This window comes from Cucumis melo, chromosome 12, assembly GCF_025177605.1.
Source record: "Cucumis melo cultivar AY chromosome 12, USDA_Cmelo_AY_1.0, whole genome shotgun sequence".
Taxonomy (NCBI): Eukaryota; Viridiplantae; Streptophyta; class Magnoliopsida; order Cucurbitales; family Cucurbitaceae; genus Cucumis; species Cucumis melo.
Window position 1 is genome coordinate 2,461,091 of NC_066868.1, and position 20,785 is coordinate 2,481,875.

Genomic DNA, 20,785 nt, shown 5'->3' on the forward strand with positions numbered 1-20,785 from the left:
AACAACTTTGCAAGAGGCGCACCAATTAAGGCTAAGAGACATGTTTGGGCATCTCTTTTGAAGAACATCCAAAGAGTTCAGGCGTTCATGATATATAGTCCATAAGGAAAAATTTTCATTTTTTCTATATGCTTTCTTTCCACAAGTTCTTGAAGTTGACTATTTGTATATTTGTTGTAGCCTCGTTTGATTCATCACCAAGAGATCTTTTAACAGAGGCAATTGTGAAGGATCCGCTTCTATTTAAAAGCCAAAGAAGGTTACTTGGACCTTTAGTAATATCCAGGGAAGGGAGAGAGGATTTACGATGTGCCATTGGATTTCTTCTCTGTCATTTAGACCTCTTCTAGCTAGGAAAGTCCAATTGTTTAAACTGATATTCCACAATTCTTTCACAGAGGCTTGTTGATTGCTAGATAAAGCGTATAGCTTCGAGTTTTTTTTTTTTTCTTTTATAAAGGGAGGCTATCATTCTACTTTGTATGCCAAAATAAGAGGTTTTCACACCATTGCTAATCTTCCATTTGAAATTAGCCTCAAACCAATATCTTCTTTTGAGAATTGACCTCCATAGAGCTTTAGTAGTGCTATACTTTATATTAGATGGGAAGATACCAAGTATTTTGTTTGAATATTTTGCCTCAATGATTTGTTTTCATAAAGGATTCTCTTCATGATGGTACCTCCATAGCCACTTACTAAGGAAAGCAAAATTTGTATCCTTTATCTTAGTAATACCAAGGCCTCCTTTCATCTTTGGGGTGGTACATAATGCTCAATTTATGATATGGATGTTCGATCTCTCACTGCTTCCATTCCACAAAAACTTCCTCCATGATTTTTCTATGTGCTTTTGTATCCCTAGGGGGCCTTGAAGATGGAAAGGAGATAAGTAGGGATGATAGCAAAGGATGAATCTATCGAAATAAGCCTACCACCTTTTGAGATTTGATTGTATTTCCAACTGTTAGAGTTTTCTGTCAACCTTTTCAGTTACATGTTTCTATAAAAACTTAGATTGAGGCTTACTCCCAAGGGGAGTCCCAAGATAATTGACAGGAAGATTTTGATAGGTGATTCCCCATTAATCAACAATTCTTTTGGTTCTTTCCTGGCCAACATTTATTGGGCTGATTGTGGACTTTGCTGAGTTTATCTTTAGTTCTAAAGCTGATTCAAATAGTCTGATTGCCATTTGGAGGTTCTTCAAACTAGTATCATTATATTCAATAAAAATTAAAATGTCATTAGCAAAAAGAAGGTGATTGATGTTGCAAGTTTCATTCAGAATGACCCTATTGATTGCTCTTCTAGAATCAAAACAAGTTGTTTTTTATATACAAATTTAATTCACATATAAAAATTAGAAATAAATAAAAGAAACTCACCAACAAATTGAATATCCATTGCCCTCTTACCTCTTTCGCGACATGAAGCGATCGACACCTTCGATTATTTAATCTTAATTACAAATAGTAGATTTGAAGTCGCCACCAACCATATTAAGGTGGGTCACAAAAAAAAACGTTGGTTACTTAAATTCATATTTAAGTTGAAACCAATTCAAATCTTGATTGGAAAAAATACAATATTAAATCTTAAAAAAATTTAGCCAATTGAACCTTCAAAAAAACCCATTTAGATCCAAAATTAAATTAACAAATTATTAATTTAATTACCTTGGTTTACCAAACTTGACCAAATGGAGGTTGAAAAATCATCTAAACCTTGATGAGAAAATTATCACTTTTGGCAAAAGGACGAATCATAACTAAAATTGGTGATGCGGTGGCGGCAGAAGGTTATCTTAGTAAAGAAGGTGAAGAAGCTTTCTCTTTTTCCTTTTCTTTTCGATGCTATTTATAAACTCAAATAATAAGAAGAATATTTATTAATTCCTTTTCCTTTTAAGATATATATATAATACCAAAATATATATATATATATATATATATATATATATATATATATTCGATGCTATTTATAAACTCAAATAATTAGAATAATATTTATTAATTCGTTTTCCTTTTAAGATATATATATATATAATACCAATATATATATATATATATATATATATATATATATATATATATATATATATCTTTATTCTCATTATCTTTCTTCAAAATAATTAATCATCTTCCATAATAATTAATTATTATTTATCTTTCTCCAAAATAATTAATTATATTCCACAATAATTAATTATTATTTATCTTTCTCCAAAATAATTAATTATCTTCCACAATAATTAATTACTATTTATCTTTCAAAAAATAATTAATTATCTTCCACAATAATTAATTATTATTTATCTTTCTCAAAAATAAATATTCTTTTATAAATAATTATATTTCAACAAATATAATTATCTTTTCCTTTCCCATAATAATTATATATATATTTCCACATATACATATAATTATCAAATCACCAACAAAATTTCTCCACTACAATTTAATTAAATAACATCCATAATTATTTAATTTAATTCAATTTCAACAACACCACATGCCAAAACCTCTAAATTAATTAAATATTCATCCAACAAATATTTAATTAATTTTAGTTCCCACAAAATCAAATAATTCTTATTGAATGAATTCAAAATAACGCCCAATAAATTAAATCTAATTAAACAAAACTAAGATAATTAACTCCAAAATTATCTTAATTTTAGGGTGTTACAAGGTGCACCCTACAACACCCGTACAAATGGTTACCAAAAATTATCTTTTAAACTAAATTAAGGTTGACAAAACAAAGTTTTTTATTTGGTTTTTTTAAAATGTCCCATTTTAATCAATTCACATATAAGAAAAAAGTTAAGCACGAAAGGATAATTATATAGGTGGCAGGAGAGCCATTAGAAAAATAGAATTTATTATTTTTGTTTCAAAATATTTTTTTTTTCACCTCAAGAATACCAAAATATCGAACTTTGTTATTTTGATCTCCATCATAGGCGTTTAATGGGAAATTTCATGTATCTAAAGAATTAATAAATTCCAAAGAAAACACTACTCAAGTCCCATTTTAAAATACAAAATTGTTGATATATTTTGTTTATAAACAATTTATGAATTAATTTTTCAAAAATGAGAAATTTCATGTATTTATGGAATTTAAATCATAAAATCCATAAATGAACATTATTCTTTCTTGTCTCAAATTTTTATATCCATATGGCAAAGAAAAATGAATTTTTTCATACATTTTGCAATTATAGAAATTAAAAATAAATAATAATAATAATAATAATAATAACAACAACAACAACAAAACAATGTGAAATATGACAAATGCAGGTTGGCATATAAAACAGTTGACAAATGATTTGGCAAATAATACAGTAAACAATACAGAGGTTTGAAATAATATACAAGTTGGGAAATAATATACAGATTGAATAAATATATTTGAAATAATATAAAATAATATATTGGAAATAATATATACGTTGATAAATAATATAGGTTTAGGAAATAAATACAAAACGTAATATGCATCGTGAAATAAATATCAAACCTAACAAACTATTTTGTCTTTCATAAGTCTAATTAATTAATTTCAAATATGCAACATATTTAATAAACAGTAAACAAAAAAATTAACAATAATGAACTCTAAATCTAACAAATTTAAAGAAGTAGAATAAACTCAAATGACCTAAATCTACTAAGCAATGATAAATTCAATTCGCTTAAATCTAACAAAATTAAAGCAAGTAAAGCAGAGGCAGTAAACTCAAATTACCTAAATCTAACAAATTTGAACACATTGAAATTAATCGGCCTAAATCTGCTAAATTTGATACAACAATAAATTCAATTGGCCTAAACGTAACAAAATTAAAGCAAGTAAACTTAAATGACCTAAATATAACCAATTTGAAGCACATCGAAATTAATTGGCAATAATAAAGGCACAATAAACCCAAGTGGCCTAACCCTAATCCATAACAAAATTAAAGTCACCATAGAATCAATTAATCAAATTCCAACAAAAACAAATTTGAAAAAATACATCATTCGCAGTCTCAAAAGAGAAGGGAAAGAGAGGAAATTAAAAAAAAATCCTCTTTTGTTTTTATAGGGCAATGAGGGTATGTTTTGAGAGTGGAGAAGGTGGGAGAGTCGTGAAGAGGGAGAGGGAAAAAATAGTGGGAGAGAAAATTGGGTGAGTCAAAGAAAGATAGGGAGAAGACTCATACTCTTTTTTAAAAAAAAGAATTTAATTCAAATTCAAATCCAACTTTGAAAATAAAAAATATATAAAGTAAATAAATAAAATAAATAAATAAAATAAAAAAGTAAATAAAAATAAATAAAGAATAAAAGGTTGTATCTACAACCTCTTCGAAGATTACCTCCCCACTGGATCAAAAAATATTGTTGGAGTTTTTGGGAGAAAAATGGCAGAATGGAGAGAGAAGAGTTTTGCCGAAATGAAATTTAGAAAGAATTTTAGTAAAAATTGGAGTTGGATTGATTAATTTTGAAAGAGAAGTGGTTAGTAGAAAAAATAAAACATAAAAGAATATGTAGGGAATATTAAGATAATTTGTAACAAGAATCTAAACAAGTTGTTTTTTAGATGCAAATTTAATTCACAAACAAGAAGTAGAAATAAAGGTAAGAAACTCTCAAACAAATTGAATACCCATTGCCCTCTTACCTCTTAAAAGATTACCCTTCCATTGGATAAAAAAAATTGGTGGAGTTTATTAAAACCGTGTCATTAAAAATTCCACATTTGTTATGTTTAACGACACATTTTATTCCACCCCACCCTTTTTTTATTTTTAACGACACAATATTTGATGGAAAAAAACCCAGAGAAACATGCGGCGGAAAACAAGAATCATGCTTTACTCTATATGCATCTAAACGATTTAGAAATTAACATGTTGTACCTAAACGATAGACCTAAACGAAAAATATAGAAGGTAAACGAGCTTACCTTTGTAGTTCTCAACTTCTTCTTCGTTCCAAAATTTCTTCTCTGCCTGAAGATCACGAGCAAAGAACAACCACTATGTTGACCTACTAATCTCAGGACTAAGAACCGAGTTGTGGAACTCGTTTTATGAAGGATATTTTAGAGAGATGGAATGAGGAAGGTGTATTGTTTAGAGGTTTTTTTTTTTTATGAGATTTTCATCATCATCTTTGCATTATGTAAATGGAAGTTTAAATAGAAAATTACATGCAAAATACATTCAATTTTCTTTTTTGAAATCTCAACACCTAATTAATCAATTAACCCTTAATGGAATTAGTGGCTTATAAGTACATTATAAGTTACCACATTTCCCACTAACATTTAGTTAATAAGTATATTAGTCAAACGGCAATTTGGTCATTTGATTAATTAAGTCAAAGTCAAACTTTGACTTTTCTTAGTCAGAAGTCAACGTTTTGACTTTTTACTATTTTATTTGTCTTGGCTAATTTCAACCTTCCGAGTATGAATCCATATTCATTTTTCTAAAATTCAAATCATATTTGAATATAAATCCGGTCAAAGTTTTGTTTTTTTAAAAAAAAAAAGTGAAAAGTCAACATGTTGACTTTTACAGCTTTGATCGTTTCAAAACTTTTCAAGCTTCTAAATATGAATCCATATTCATTATTTAAATCATATTTAAACATAAAGCTTAAAGTTTATATTTACCGACTTATATCATATACACTAGTCGATTTTTCTCTCCTTACCTAATTCGAACAATTCGAATTATTTCAACATATTGTTCTTAGTTGAATCCATATGAGCTGGTAGGGGAACCTAATGGACCTATAGATCATGGGCTCCAACGATTCGAGATTAACTAGCTAAACTCTTTTAGACCAAGCTTAATCAACATTCGTTAACTAAAAAGTAATTCCACTAAAGACTCTTAGTTGCACTCCCCTCACTATAGATATATTTTTGTCCATCTGATATAACCATGATGAGTAAGTTAATCCTCCACATGTTGTTTGTAATCTTGGTTGGGTCAAAATACCGTTTTACCCCCGAGATTACATCTTGCTCCTTAAGACCCACTGATCCACTATTGAACAATTGGTTTAAGGTCCAACCTATAAACTTGAATCTTTCTCGGGCCAATGAGAAGGTGGGGCCCCTTGTTCAAGATATGGATTCAGTCCTTAAGGGAACAACCTATCTACTATCTCAAAAGTGGGTAAGAGTGAATTCCGTCTTGCACCCTATGTCCCTAGCTATCCACTCGGTCTTATCCCTGAAATGAGAGGCTTATTGGGCCAGCGATGATTAGTTGCCCTCACCTATACTGAATGAACAGAAGTTCATAGTTAGCTCAGGATTAAGATCAAGTTACCTAGGTTATTATAAATAAAATAGTTAGTTTATAATTTACCGCGTTATAACTAAAAGTGACTATTTCGTGGTTCCAGTCTTATGGAAACCATTTACATAGGATGCCTCCACTCCCATGTCCCTACATGAACGATTCAGGATTATATCGTTTGTACTAACTACGGAGCGGACCGCATCCATAGTGTTTTTCTAGAATAAGGCGCCCAACCTTATTCATACACTATAGATTATTTGGGCTATTAACTCGAACTTAATTCATGCTTGTGTCTATACATAAAGTTCAAGTGTATTGACAAACTTAGTAAAATAGTCTCGGGACCTTAATTTATTGGTTTTAAGATTATAACATTCAATAATAAATTTTATTGAATCAAATAACAAAGTATGAGTTTTAGGACATAAATGCCAACAATATTTTGATTACTAGTATCGTAAAACTCAAATTTGTACTAGTGTCTTTTTTTCAAATGATTCAATAGTCTGCTTAGGTAATCCATTGCAATAACAAAGATAAATGGTGAAATGGGGTCTCCTTGCCTGAACTCCTCTCTTTAAACTGATTCTAACATGTGGCTTCCCATTTATAATAACATAATATTGCACATTGTTGACACAAGCCTTAATCCATCTTCTTCATCTCTTAGGATAGCCTTTCATTCTCAACATATAGTCAATGTAGCTCCAGTTAATGGTATCAAAAGCTTTTTCAATATCAAGCTTCAAAACATATCCTTTTGTTTTCTTCACTCTCCAGTAATCAATGGCCTCATTGGCTATTAAGATGGCATTAGTGATTTGTCTACCTTCAAAGAAAGTAATTTGGTTATCTGCAATTGTCTCCTTTAGTGTAGTCTTAAGTCTTGTGGCCATGGTTTTTGAGATAATCTTGTAGAGATACGTGGTTAGACTGATTGGTCTATAATCAGTAGTTTTGAGGCTGTTATTTTTTTCCCAATTAGAGCAATGAAGGTGTAGTTTACATTTTTGTTGATGATGCCTCTTTTATGAAAATCTTCAAAGACTACCATTAGATCATTTTTCAAAAGATCTCGACATTTTTTTATAGAAAAGGACTATATAGCTATTTGGCCCAGGGGCCTTACCAGTATCAAAAGAGTCAATGGCCTTCTTTACTTCAACTTCATTGAAGGGAGCACAGAGATAGTTGTGGTGCGAATGACTAATTGGATTCCAGTCCAGGTTGCTAGCAATTGAGCCATTGGTGTGTTCAAATTTGCTTGAAAGAGATTTGGGAAATAGGTGATGAAGGTAATAGCAATTGAGCCATTGGTGACATGTTTTACTCCTTTGCAATTCTCTATTACTGAGATTTAACTTTTTCTCTGATTTATTGTGCATACTTTGTGGAAAAATCAAAGATCCAAAGCTTTCTGGTTCTTTATGCCCATAGTTGACTTTGTTTTAACTCAATTTCGCTGAGGTCGTCCTTTAAGGATAATCTTTTTGTGTGAAAGATTTCTGTCATATGATTTTCAACTTTTAATTTGTCTATCTAATCTATTTAATTCATCAACAACTTCTTTGATTCAATGAAATGATTTTTTCTATTGTATTGCTAGGTTTTGACGATATTTGAAAGTGCTTTGTGTCTGATGATGAAATGGTAACAATGGTGACCACTTTAGGTTGTGTCTTCCCACCATACTTGGATGTTTTTCTTGAAGTCTTTTTCCATCAGTGAAGAATTGTTCAAGCGAAAAGGGCATGGACCCCATTTGATTTGATTTGTTTCCAACCCAATGGGAAAATAATCTAATAAAGTTCTGACCAGCGTTCTTGAGAAGTGTTTGTTACAATTTTGTTCCCAAACTTTTGTAAAGAGAAAACTATCAATTCTCGAGCAGGTTGGATTCCTTCTCAAATTTGACCATGTGTATTTGTCGTTAGAGAGAGGAGGGTTGCACAATTGGTTTCTTTGGATGAATGCATTGAAATAGGTCATACTAACCTTACCCATATTTTTTGCATTTGATTCACTTGACCATCTGATGATGTTAAAGTCACCAACTAACATCCGAGAGGGACATTTTGATTGAAGCAACTTTAATTCATACCAAAAAGGAGTCTCTAAAAGAAATTTGGGATGGGCCATAAACTACAGCTAACCACCAAGTATAACCAGTATCATTTATGAATTGAGCAGAGATGGTGTAGTTGCCATTAATTATGTTTAAACACTTATAATTTAGATCATTCAACATTGTTAAAATACCTCAAGAACTTCCATTGAAATCAAGAGTAATCCAATTGGTGTGAGAAAAAGACCATAGAGATTTTTCTTTGAAGTTATTGAAAGAAGAAAGTTTTGTCTTAGTGAAAATAACAAAGCCAAGGCATATAAAAAGAAACTAAACTTTTTGTTTAGGCTCTTTTCGAGGGAGAGTCTAACTCTCTTATATTCCAACAGAAAAATTTCATTTGTAACCACAATCAACCGAAGGTCCTTGGCTTGTACTAACAGAATTTCCTTCTTGGTCTAAAATTGGATGGTTTGGTCCAATAGTTGAGTGCTTTGAAAAGAGTTTTAGTTCGTTTTCTCTTAGCCATATGACTAGTTTCTCCTTGAAGGCTTTTTCTTCATCTTCCTTCTTTTTTCCTTCTGTCTCTTCATGATCAGTTTTTCCTTCTGAGTTGACATCATCCTGTTTTCCTTTGCTTTGGGGAGTATCAGCATTGCTTGTACTATCGGGAATTTGTGTTTCATAAACCAAATTCTGATCATCAATGTTTACTATTGGTTCTAGACTATTAAAGCCATCGGAATTATAATGGTTATCAACAATTGATAGTGACCCCAGGTTGACTTCCAGCAATTTATGATCATCAAGCTTCCCTTCTTTAATTATGATAAATTAAAGTTGTTGCTTGGATGAGGAAAAAGCTTGTTGTCTTTTAATGCGATAACAGGTCTTCATAAATTTCTTTTTTTGCTTTTCTTTTATGTCAGAATATTCCTTTTGTTTGTCTTCAGGTGGGCTTCTAATTCTTAGTTGTCTTCTACTGGCATTATCTGAGCTGTAGGATAGGGAATTTTGAGGAGAGAAAAACATTGGAATGTTGGTTCTTTCACACTAATTAAACACAGATTAACAAGCACAAAAACAATTGTGGATCAAAACATGGAGAAACAATAAACACACATAAATTATAGTAACACAATTCGGTGATAATACACCAATATCTAGGGGGATTGTGCCCAAAAAAGATAATTCACTTATACATTCAAGATAAACGATTACAACATTGTACTTATTTGTAAATAATGTAGATTATAATGACAACTGTAGAGCCTAACTCAGCTAAACATCTTAGGATATCCAGAAGATGCAATTTTTTAAACTTAGTTGGCTCCTCTAACTCTGTGGATATTAGTGATATATAAAAAACTCAGGCTCCTTTAAGCTTGTGATCAGACTCCTTTTCACTTAAAGTTATCTTTATGTTTTCTTGCGAACTCCTTTCATATGAGAACTTGATTAGGCTTCCCTAAATATATGAAAACTTCTTCCTCACAAATGTCGTCATACCTTAGATCCCCTAAGGTTGAGAAATCCTTCAAAACAACTTTGCGTTAACCTTCTCCTAAGGTCCAACTCTACTTCTTGAAATTGGATATGATTAATGTAATTACACAAGATTCGTCACCACACTAAGACAGAACTCTTGCCTTCAAACACAATGTGTGTAAAGTAATTTGGTCAAATCTCTATTAGCAAGCATACTCACAAAGCAATACATGTGACAAGCCCTAGTAGGAGAGACTTGTTGAGCTCAAATAGCACAGTCAGAATAAGGAAAAGATTCCCACACACAATCAGTAGAATATCATAAAAGGAAAATATATCTCAGAGAGAATATTTTGCATATAATAATTAGTTAAATAATGAAAAAAAATATTTTGAAGAGACAACATCTAAAGTAACAACCTTTGAGACAAGATCACACCAAGACAAATACGGATACAATCCATAAACAATCGAAGAAGCAAAAGCTAGAAGTCTTTATATATATATATGTGTGTGTGTGTGTGTGTGTGTGTGTGTGTGTGTGTGTGTGTGTGTGTGTGTGTACCGACCCAACTCCTTATACTGAGTCGAAGTCATCTCTAAATGTAGAGCAAGTGGTTTAAGTCATAAAATTTAGTAAAAACGCATAAGGTTTGAGAAATTTATTTATGAACATCCAAACAAAGTAACACGCAAAAATGATATTTCGTTCTAAAGTCCTACTCGGGCCCTATCTACTTTAAAAAATGGTAAATAGTGAAAAATACTTAAACTCAGGTACTAAAGTCAAAACAAGAATAAGCGGAAGCAGAAGCCCCTATGGCTCGCCACGGTCACTTCTGGTCGCTCGCCAGCTTGCCCTTGCCCTTGCCTCGTCCTCTACCTGAAAACATGACATGAAAAGAGTGAGTATAAAATACTCAGCAAGGGACCCACTACTAGTCCCACTAGGTGCCTGTTAGCTTCCTGTCAGAGTCCTGTAACTGGTACCCAATCTCTGGCACGTTCCCGAACACGTGCAACATGCGCTCCCGTAGGAACGTAACTCTGGTCTTCGGTGCCCCGGGGGACACCTAGGACAATCGGGATGCGAGGACCCCGTCGAGTCACTCGAGTCATATCTATATCCATGCTAGACTGGTGTCCCGTCGGACCGCACAGTCCTAAATAGGTGGTGATCCCGAAGGACACCCATGCAGGTACGACTCTAACAGGTTAAGCTAACAGGTACCCTAATCGCAGTATACATACACATGGCGTCATCATATACCATAACAAATAAATCATCATTACACTCTCCATCTCGACACCCGTCGTACAACCATAACAGTTCTCGTCATCACAACAACATGCTATAATATAACCATATCATCATTTGCATCATATTATCATTGATTTCATGCATCGTACAGTCTAGTCCTCAACATGCACAATTGAAGGTATACGTGACCTCATAACTCTAAACATGGAGCTGGTAGTAGAAATCTCTTACCTGGAGATTTACTTGGCGAGTTCTAACCGCGAGGCAAGTGTGCTTTCCAAGCAACGAGGTCCTAACTGTTTAATACGCCAAAATTCGTAATTAAGTCACCAACGACTAACGGTTCAAACTCAGTTGAAATGACTTACCCTAGAAAGAGGTTGCAATGCTCGAGCCCCTACTGAAGAAATCCCACACTGCAGCAGTTACTTGGTCCAAGACGTCCCTTAAGGAAAATAATTTAATTTAGTTCTAAATTAAATTATTTAGTGTCCAAAAACATTGAGTCTTATTGGGTAATGCCAAAATAATTAATTAATTTACCAAAAATTAGGTGGAAGGAGCCAAATTAGGCTTGGCGGCTCGGCTGGAAAGAGAACAGGGACCGGCTCGGCTCGGCTTGGCGCAGGGATCTTGCGCGTGCGGCTCGGCTTGCGACAGCAAGGAGGCGCGGCTCGGCTTGCAGTGCAGGCGGCGCGGCGCGGCTTGCAGGCGGAGAGAGCTGGGCGCGTGCGGGCTCGGTTTGCGACTCGGGGCGGCACGCGGGCACGGAGCGGTATGTGGATGCGGGTTCGGTTTGCGACTCGGGGCGGCGCGCGGGCACGGAGCGGTGAGCGGACGCGGTTTCGGCTTCGGGTTCGGGCGACGGCCGAAGCGCGGGTTCGGGTTTCCGACGGATGGAGACGTGCGGCTGACGACCGACGGTCGCTGCTGTTCGACGACGCGGCGGACGACGTTTCACGCGGCGACTACGAACGGAACGGCTGCGGATCACGAAGGGTGACGCGGGTAGTTCGGCTTCTACTGCGGCTGGCTCCCGAACGCTTGTGCTTGAAACTGGCGGCGAAGGCGGCGGCGCGGGTCGGCTGCTAGGGTTTCAAGAAGGACTTTAGTTGCTCCTCTCTTTTTTTTTTTGTTTTTCTTATGCACGGGTCCCAAAGCTGCTTTATATAAGAAAATATCCTTTTTTCTATTTCCTTTAATTAATTCGAAAACCAACCACCTCCTATGTCTCCAAATCTCATGAAATTTTCCTTATTAACCCCAACTAGGTCCCCACATTTCTCCCTTAACCAACCAACTTTAATTTAATAATAACTTCACCAATTATTTCCAAATAAAATACTTATTATCTAAACAAAATAAAGATTCCAAACCTTATTTAATCGCAAATTTCAAAATGATAAGGTTCTTCCAATAAATTTGAATTTTTCATAACCACACTTAAATATTAATGACAATGAACAAAAAAGATCAAATTTGTTGGGGCGTTACAATATATATATATATATATATATATATATATATATAGCCAAGACCGCAAATCTAACAAAAGTATTATATAATTATTTAAAACAATTTTCAATTTTGCTTAGCCAACCCTCCAGACTATAATAAATTTTAATAAAAAGGAAAATTATTATGGATAGCAATTGGAATTATTTATAAGATATATATATATATATATATATATATATATATATATATATATATATATATAAACTTGAAAAATGTACATTTTGAAAATTTTCGAGAATGAAACACATTCAAGAAAAAATCCAATCGATCAAGGACTAAAATGCAATCTTCCATGTTTCTTAAATGCACTTATAAAAATTGATTTAATTTCCTTCATGTATCTTTCTTAATACATATATATTTTAGTAAACAAATTTTTTTTTTTTAAATACCCAAACATATCTAATTAAAAATAGATGCTTTTGCTGGTAGATCATCTTAAAGTAAAAGAAATATATACATATATTTAATGTAATAAATAAATGAAAACATAATAAATAAATAAACAATAATATAAAGGTAATAAATAAAGTAAAAATATATATATAAGCAATAAATAAGGTGGAATATAATATCAATAGGAATGAAGTAAATAAATAAACATAAATAAGTAAATAAAATACACAAATATAAAGACAACAAACCTAACAAATAAATAAATAAGCATATTAAACAATAAATAAATAAAAATGTAGGAAGTACATAAATATACAAAGCAATAAAATATAATAGAGTAAATAGAAAATATTAAGCAAGAAATAAATAAATACATGAAAAAAAAAGAATACATAACATAAAAAAATAATAATAATAAAACAAAGCTAAAAAAGTGAACAACTATAGACATTAATAAAGTAAAATACATATATATAAAGTAAATAAATATGAATGACAAAAAAATATGTGAGTTTTTCTCAAGTTGGAGGTTTGTTTACCCTCCGACTTCAAGAAATTAGCTAAAGAAGAAGAGGGAGAAGAAGCTCTCTTTGAAATATTTTCTTAGGATATGAGATTTGTGGTTCTCTCTCTATTTTTTTTTAGGGCTCACTCTTTTTTTTCTTTTTCAAAATCAAAAGACACCCTCTCCATGTAAAAATAAGTTATTTATAAAGACAAAAACTTTGCCGTATACTCTTTTTTTTTTTTATCTAAATTTGAAAAACCTTCCCAGACAGTAAAGAAGCCAAAAGATTGAGGGACATGAAAATTAGGTTTTTTTTTTTTTGCCAAAATCCAAATTATATAAAGATTTACTTTTTACTTTCCAATTTTCCATCGTTTATCAATTTAAAATAATAATGATAATAATAATAATGCTAAAATTAAATGAAAATAAATAGATAAGTGAAAAATTAGCATCATAATTAAACCAAACAAAATAGGTGGCTTCATTACTCTCATCCCATTGATCACTCTGAAAAACAATTACTGTCAGCTTAACCATAACTACAATTAACTGCAACAATTTTGAAAAAATAAAAAACACGTAGTAAATGTATTAGTCAACTAATACATATAATATCAGTACATCATACAACTGATATAAAAAACTAATACAAATTAAAAAAAAATCAAACCAAATGTAACTAAACAAAGCCTAACGGATCTGCAAAACTCCTTTCGCTAAAGGATATGAGGAACAAATAAAAGAGACGAGGAAGAACAAATTGTAACCTTAATTTCAATAAATAACAAATATGAGCGATTCATAGAAAAAAGAAGGAAAAAATAATGATCCAACTCTCTTACCAATTTTTAACATCAAAATACGTATATAAGTATAAGAAAGAATATTATAGCTTTAAAAAAAGGAAATAAATACATACATAATTCTTGTTTTCCCTAGAGAAAAAATGAGGAGAATAGGAGAAGAAGACGAGGAGAAGACGATAAAAAAAGAAGCAGATGAAGAGGGTGAAATCTAAAAGAATAAAACAGAAGAGAAGGAGAAAAAGAAGAGTAGAGAAGAAATAGGCGAAGAGGAGAAACCGTGAAGAACGGTGGAGAAGATCAGGAGAAGAAAACGAAAAATGAAGGAGAACGATAAGAGAAAGAAACTGAAGAGGAAGAGAAAAAAGTGGAGATTTAGAGAAGGGCAATTTTGAATAATGAAAAAATTAAAATAAAAAATATCAACCAAAATTAAAAAAATTGCTATATTTGCAAAATTGAAAAGGTTAGTGCTAATATTAGGGGTGTAAAAATAACCCGAGCAACCTAACAACCCAGGCTTCCCAACCCAACTCAACCTGTTTAGTTTAAAATGTGGGTTGGGTTGCAGGTTGGAGGTCCGAAAAATTCGAGTCAACCCAACCCAACCCGAATTACTATAATAAATATAAATATTAATAGATATATAATTTAATAAAAGTTAAACAATCCTGAGTTCCGAGAGTTTTTTTTTTTTTTTTTTTTTTTTTTTTGCTTAACTTGATACAGAACATATTCGATTTATAGTTTATAATTTCCATTTACAAACATTAAAATTTATAAACGAAAAAATAATAAAAATAATACAACCCGACAACCCAACCCATATTTTACGGGTTGGGTTGGAAACTTAATTCGGGTTATTCGGGTTGGCAACCTAACCAACCGAAAATATGGGTTGGGTTGAGAAACCAGCCTATTTATACCGCTGGCCAATATTGCTAAATTAGATTTTTATTGTGCCAACCAATACAATTTGACTACATCCATAGACAAGACCACAAATCTAACAAAAGTATTATATAATTATCTAACATAATTTAAAATTTTGCTTAACCAACCCTTCTAAACGATTTTCATAAAAAAAAAAATTGTTATGGATAGCAAAATATTGAAACTATTTATAAGATATATTAAAAAAAAAAACTTAAAAAGAAAGTACATTTTGAAAATTTTGGAGAATAAAACGCATGGAAGAAAAAATCCAATCGATCAAGCACTAAAATGGAATCTTCCATGTTTCTTAAATGCACCTATAAAAATTGATTTAATTTCCTTCATGTATATTCTTAATACATACATATATATAAGAATGGAAATATTAATGCGAACTCTTCATATTCCAACTCCAACATCCTATCCCTTCTTGCATCATAAGTTCAATTGGATATTTATAGAGACAGCAAAATATATTAAAACAAAAACAAAAATCTTTAAACTGAGAAAAGTTTAATCGATCGATTAAAATTCCTTCTCATTACATAAACAAAAAGGAAAAAAGAAAAAGAAAAAACCTCACAAAATATATAACCCCTATTTATCCTCAACACAAGTTGTTCCTACATAAAAAATTCAAAGTAAGGTTGACGGCCACCAGCAGAATCGTCGTCAGAGATTCCATCAGAGGCCGAAGCGGACACCGTCGTCAGTGTCGGTGGCGGTGGCGACTGTGGGCCGGCTTGTAAATCCCCAGTTGGGTGCGTGGGAAAGAGGGAGAGAGTTTCAGTAGTTTGATAGCTAAGGTTATTATTATTGATAGTTGATTCCTCATTGATATTAATAATACAATTTCTTCTCTCACTTTTTGATCTTTTCTTCACAATCCCACTGCTTTGAATCACCATTGAATTGTTTTGGTATGGTGGATACAGTCCGACTTCGTTTTGATGTACGTAGTATGGGCTGCAAACCACTGATCATCATAATAATAATGAACAAAACAAGAAATTTTCATATTAGTCCAAAATAATTTCATTACAATTGTACGTAACAGAAAAGAAGCTTAAGATAATCGATAAAGAGTAAACTTCAACGCTAAGTGATTATCAACAAATAACATTACAATATTCGAACATAGAAATGTCTTGAATTTTAGTTTTTAAAAATTAAGCTCATGATAACAACTTTCTAACCTAACCCACGTTTTCAAAATTTTAATATTCTAAATTCTAAAACTAAAACGAATAGTATTATAATATTTTGTATTGTGTTTGAAATTTCACTAAGAATTCAAGTACTTCATTTAAAAAGGAGAAAACAAACCTAAAATTTTCAAAAACAAAACATTTATCAACCAAAAAAATAAAACGAAACTTGAAATTGGAATTAAACCCAACAAAATTTAGGCTAATGGGGGTTAGATGTGAATTTAATTTCTTAACAATCTTATCAATCAATATCATATAGTTTGAAAGAGATCAATTAGAGAAGAAAAAAAAGGATTTTGAGATGTTTTGAGTATGAAAAGATATATCTTGATATTGAAAGAAAAAAAGGTATAAGATTTGAACTTTTTTTCTTTTTTCGGTCAACTAAAAAGAAAAGAAAAGAAAATGATATCACACCATGAACGTAAGGTAACAAAAGATGTAAAAAGGAGCATAACTAAAAGTATAGTATAGTATAGTATAGTATAGTATGTATGAGGGAGATGAGCATTAGACGAACCATTATTGGGAGGAGGGGGAGGAGGGGGAGGGGGAGGGAAAGGAGAGTTGGTGTGATTGAAGTGAAGGAAGTGATTATAAAAAGGGAAAGAGGAATTAAAATGATGATGATGATGATGATGCTGTTGTTTTTGCTTCTGCCTTTGTCTAGCTTTATGATTTTGAAACCAATAGAACACATTTTTGCCTTCGATATGACCATAATCCTTAAGCCTAACCGTTATTTGTTGTATTTGATCAGCACTCGGCGTTCTCACTCCTTGTCTATATAAATTCTCCAATATGCTTATTTGCTCTTTTGTCGGATTCCACCGTGAACTCACCGGAGGCCCACCACCACCACCTCCGCCCCCCATCTCCGCCGTCATCTTTTCCATCAAACAATTATTATATATAAATATATATATATGTTACGTTCTCCATGATGATCATCAGCAAAACCTTATATATGTATACAGATAAATTAAATAAAAAGAAAAATAGGAAATAATGAATTGAATTGAAAGCCAATGGGGTGTGAAGATTGAAATGGAGGGAAGGACATGCGTATCGTTTTTGGTGCTACAAAATCTCTGAAAACATGGTGGGTAGAGCGAGGGTCGACCACTACTAGGGTTTTAAGAAGGGAACTGTGAAAACACCAAACTACCCTCCCAATCCAACCCTATAAGCTTCATGTATACAAAAATCACTTTTGAAGTTGAATCAATTTTTACATTATTTATTACGCTTTTGTCTGAAAAAGAAAAAAAAATGCTTCTGTGAAATCTACGTTGTATCATACTCTCCAATAAATAAATGAACTTGCTTTAGACTCTTACTTAGAATTTTCTTTTAAAATCCTTCTTACATATATTTACGTTTATAAATAAATACTCTCTTTTTGTGAAACTAACATTTGATTACATAAAAACACCTAAATTGGATATTGACTTATGAAGATTTAATCAAAAGTTTAATTGAATAATTAAAATATGAATTTTAAATGATATTTCTCTAATGAAATCTAGATATTAGTTTAAATTGATACAATTATTAATTCGGTGTCTTAATTGATATAACATCATATGCTTAGGGTAAAAAAAATTGATGTAAGATTACAAAATTTAGTTTTTGAACTTTTAAGATTTTTCGGGCATCTATTTAGTCCTTGAAGTTTTCAACTTTTCTAAAACTCACCATTCCAAATAGACACTATATTTAAAAAATTAGGGTTTGAATAGAGTTGGTTGAATTTTTCATAGATTACTGCACACAAACTTCAAAGTTTAGTAACCTGTACTTAACTTTCAAATATATCTTGAACTAAGTGTGCATGTTAAGAAACATTCAAATAATGAAGAATGCAACTCAGTTCAAAAAATTAGGTTAAAACATATATATAGGCCTACTTAATTATTTATGGCTACATGTTGTTATTATGTGTCTATGTGTGTGTATATATGTATGTATAGGGTTGATTGGTTGAGTGAAAGGGTATGAACGTAGATCAAGAAATCAAAAAACCACACCAAGTGATGGGTTGGATTAATATGAAAAGATGAAGTTGGAACACACACACAAATGAATAAAATTGTTTTGGTTTTAGTGTGTGTGTTTGAAAAGATGAATAGTAAGGAATAATGGGAATGGGATTGGTTGGTGGGGATGAAGAGTAATATTGATTGATATAAAATCTTGGGAATGACAAAGAGAGAGGGAGGAGGAGGAAAGGCCAAGTAGGATAAGCCATTGAAGAAGAGAAGAGGGAAAAGGAAAAAAGAGAAAGACAGGCTGTTTGGGGTTTGTAAATTTGAAGGGTTGTAGTGTAGGTAAGGCCTACGCTTTGGGAATTGAAGTGTTAAGGCAATAGAGATGGATCCATAGCTTTTTTACCATTTTAGATACGCTACACACACAACACTCAATTTTATATTACCAAAAAAGATACGGTGAAAATTGTCTTTTTAATTCTAGAATTTTATATATACATCTACTTTCAATTCCATATCTCCTAAAACATTACACTTTTAGCTATTAAGTTTTCAATTTAGTTCTTTAATTTTAAAATGTTACAATCTTGTATTGTGGTATCTATAACTAGAACAAAATGTTGGAATCCTTCGATTAATAGAGCTTAATTTGGAACGTAAATTTTATTTCACTTGTCGTTCTATGGACTATGAAAAACTACAAAAGTTCTTTTTTGTAATTGTGATGCTTCTTTCTTTTACTAACCTCCCTTTTTGTTTATTTTGGTCTTGAGCCCTTTTCCCTGCCCTATTTTACATAATGTTTTGGCTTATCTTTTGATTATACCAATACATTACTATTGGATCAACGATCAAGGGTTTGATGACAATGCTACTAACATGTAAGCCAAGTAGAGATATTTTGGTGCACTTATGGTCTTATATATTCTTCTTTAGTATCTTGTTTATATATATATGCGTGTGGTTTAGGTTTCAAATTTTACACTTTTTAGCTTCGATTTTTCATTAAATACTCACTATTAGTATTAACTTTAGTGTTAATGTCTATTAATTAGTTTAAATTAAATATGAAGTAAAAATTTTATACTTTATATTTAAAATTTAACAATGATAAATATAGCAAAATGTAAGGACTAAATGTAGGTTTAACATTTAAACCTTAAGGAGCAAATAGAAACTATACCAAAAATCAACAGACCAAGAATATAGTTTCACTCTCATATAGGTTTTGCTTCGTTTCTAATTGATCTTTTTTTTTTTCAAAAGATTACATTTTTACCTTGCACGTTAAGTTTGGTTTTTGTTAGTCCCTAAGTTTTAAGGTTTATATTTTGACCTTGATTGTTCTTTTACACTAAATGCTATCGTCGTCACCCCTATGTTACTTAATTTGTAAGAGTTAAATTAACTATCATAAAAACTAATTTTCAGTAACTTTTATTATTATTAAAATTAATTAAATATTTTCACATCATATTTATTTTTTAACTAGTCAAAAACAAAAATGGGCTATAGTTAAAATTCAAAATTCAAAGATAAAAACGTAACCATTCGAAACATATAGATTAAATAAAAATAGAACTCAACATGGTCAATATATTATTTTGTCTTTAAAATAGCTGAGGAGAAAAAAAAAAAAAACACCCCTTGAATGGTTTCATTATGTTATTTATTTATTCTTTTTATTTGGAGACAGTGAGGCATAAACTTTCAAATTGTAATTTAATATGTAGTTGAAATTTAAAAGCATGCAAGAGGATATACCACTAATTTTAAATTAGTGTATCATTAATTTGGTGAGTGGTAAAAATATGAAAGTAAAAATCATAAAGTAGTTAGTGTTAGATAGAGAATTAAAAAAGATTAAAAAGGAGAAAAGTGAATATTAGATTAGAGAGGAAAAAGGAATGATTGGTAGTAGGATGCAAAATAAATATGAATGAAGAGTTATTAGGGGTTGGAAAATGAGAAAGAATGGGATTAGTTATAGTTTATGAAGAGTGAGAGGTGGCGCCTCCTCGTTAACCGAAACTGAGCTGCTGCTGCTGCTGCTGCTGTTGCTGCTGCTCTATTTTCTGCGCCACTCTCTCTATAGCACCGAATACGATGCAGATTCAAAACCCTAAACCCCATTCTTTCTCACCACTCCACACTCTCTCTTTTTAACTTCTTTTATTTGTCCCCTTCCTAATCTTTTCTTCTCTCTTTACTTCTTTTTCTTTTATACGAAAAATCATATCTTTTTTTCTAATTTCTGTTGAATCAACTCTAACCTTTAACACATCC

The 20,785-nt window shown here is 31.6% G+C and overlaps 1 protein-coding gene and 1 long non-coding RNA gene across 2 annotated transcripts; both read right to left on the reverse strand.

Moving 5' to 3' along the window:
* Positions 1-11,361: 11,361 nt before the first annotated feature.
* LOC127144451 (uncharacterized) lies at positions 11,362-11,741 on the reverse strand. Its single transcript, XR_007816094.1, has 3 exons — positions 11,677-11,741; positions 11,502-11,578; positions 11,362-11,429 (listed from the first exon to the last, which is right to left on the reverse strand). It is a non-coding gene; the product is annotated as an uncharacterized LOC127144451 (long non-coding RNA).
* A 4,179-nt stretch (positions 11,742-15,920) lies between these two features.
* LOC127144389 (WUSCHEL-related homeobox 5-like) lies at positions 15,921-17,395 on the reverse strand. Its single transcript, XM_051080296.1, has 2 exons — positions 17,215-17,395; positions 15,921-16,273 (listed from the first exon to the last, which is right to left on the reverse strand). Exons 1-2 carry the CDS (start codon positions 17,393-17,395, stop codon positions 15,921-15,923), a joined length of 534 nt encoding a protein of 177 aa, XP_050936253.1.
* Positions 17,396-20,785: the final 3,390 nt, after the last annotated feature.

What these genes read in the sequence shown, in the direction of transcription:
- LOC127144389 (XM_051080296.1), bottom strand. Translation starts at nt 17,395, where the DNA reads ATGACGGCGGAGATGGGGGGCGGAGGTGGTGGTGGTGGGCCTCCGGTG. An exon ending in GGATTATGGTCATATCGAAG is followed by an intron (nt 16,274 to 17,214) that starts GCAAAAATGTGT and finishes TATGATGATCAG; the next exon opens with TGGTTTGCAGCCCATACTAC.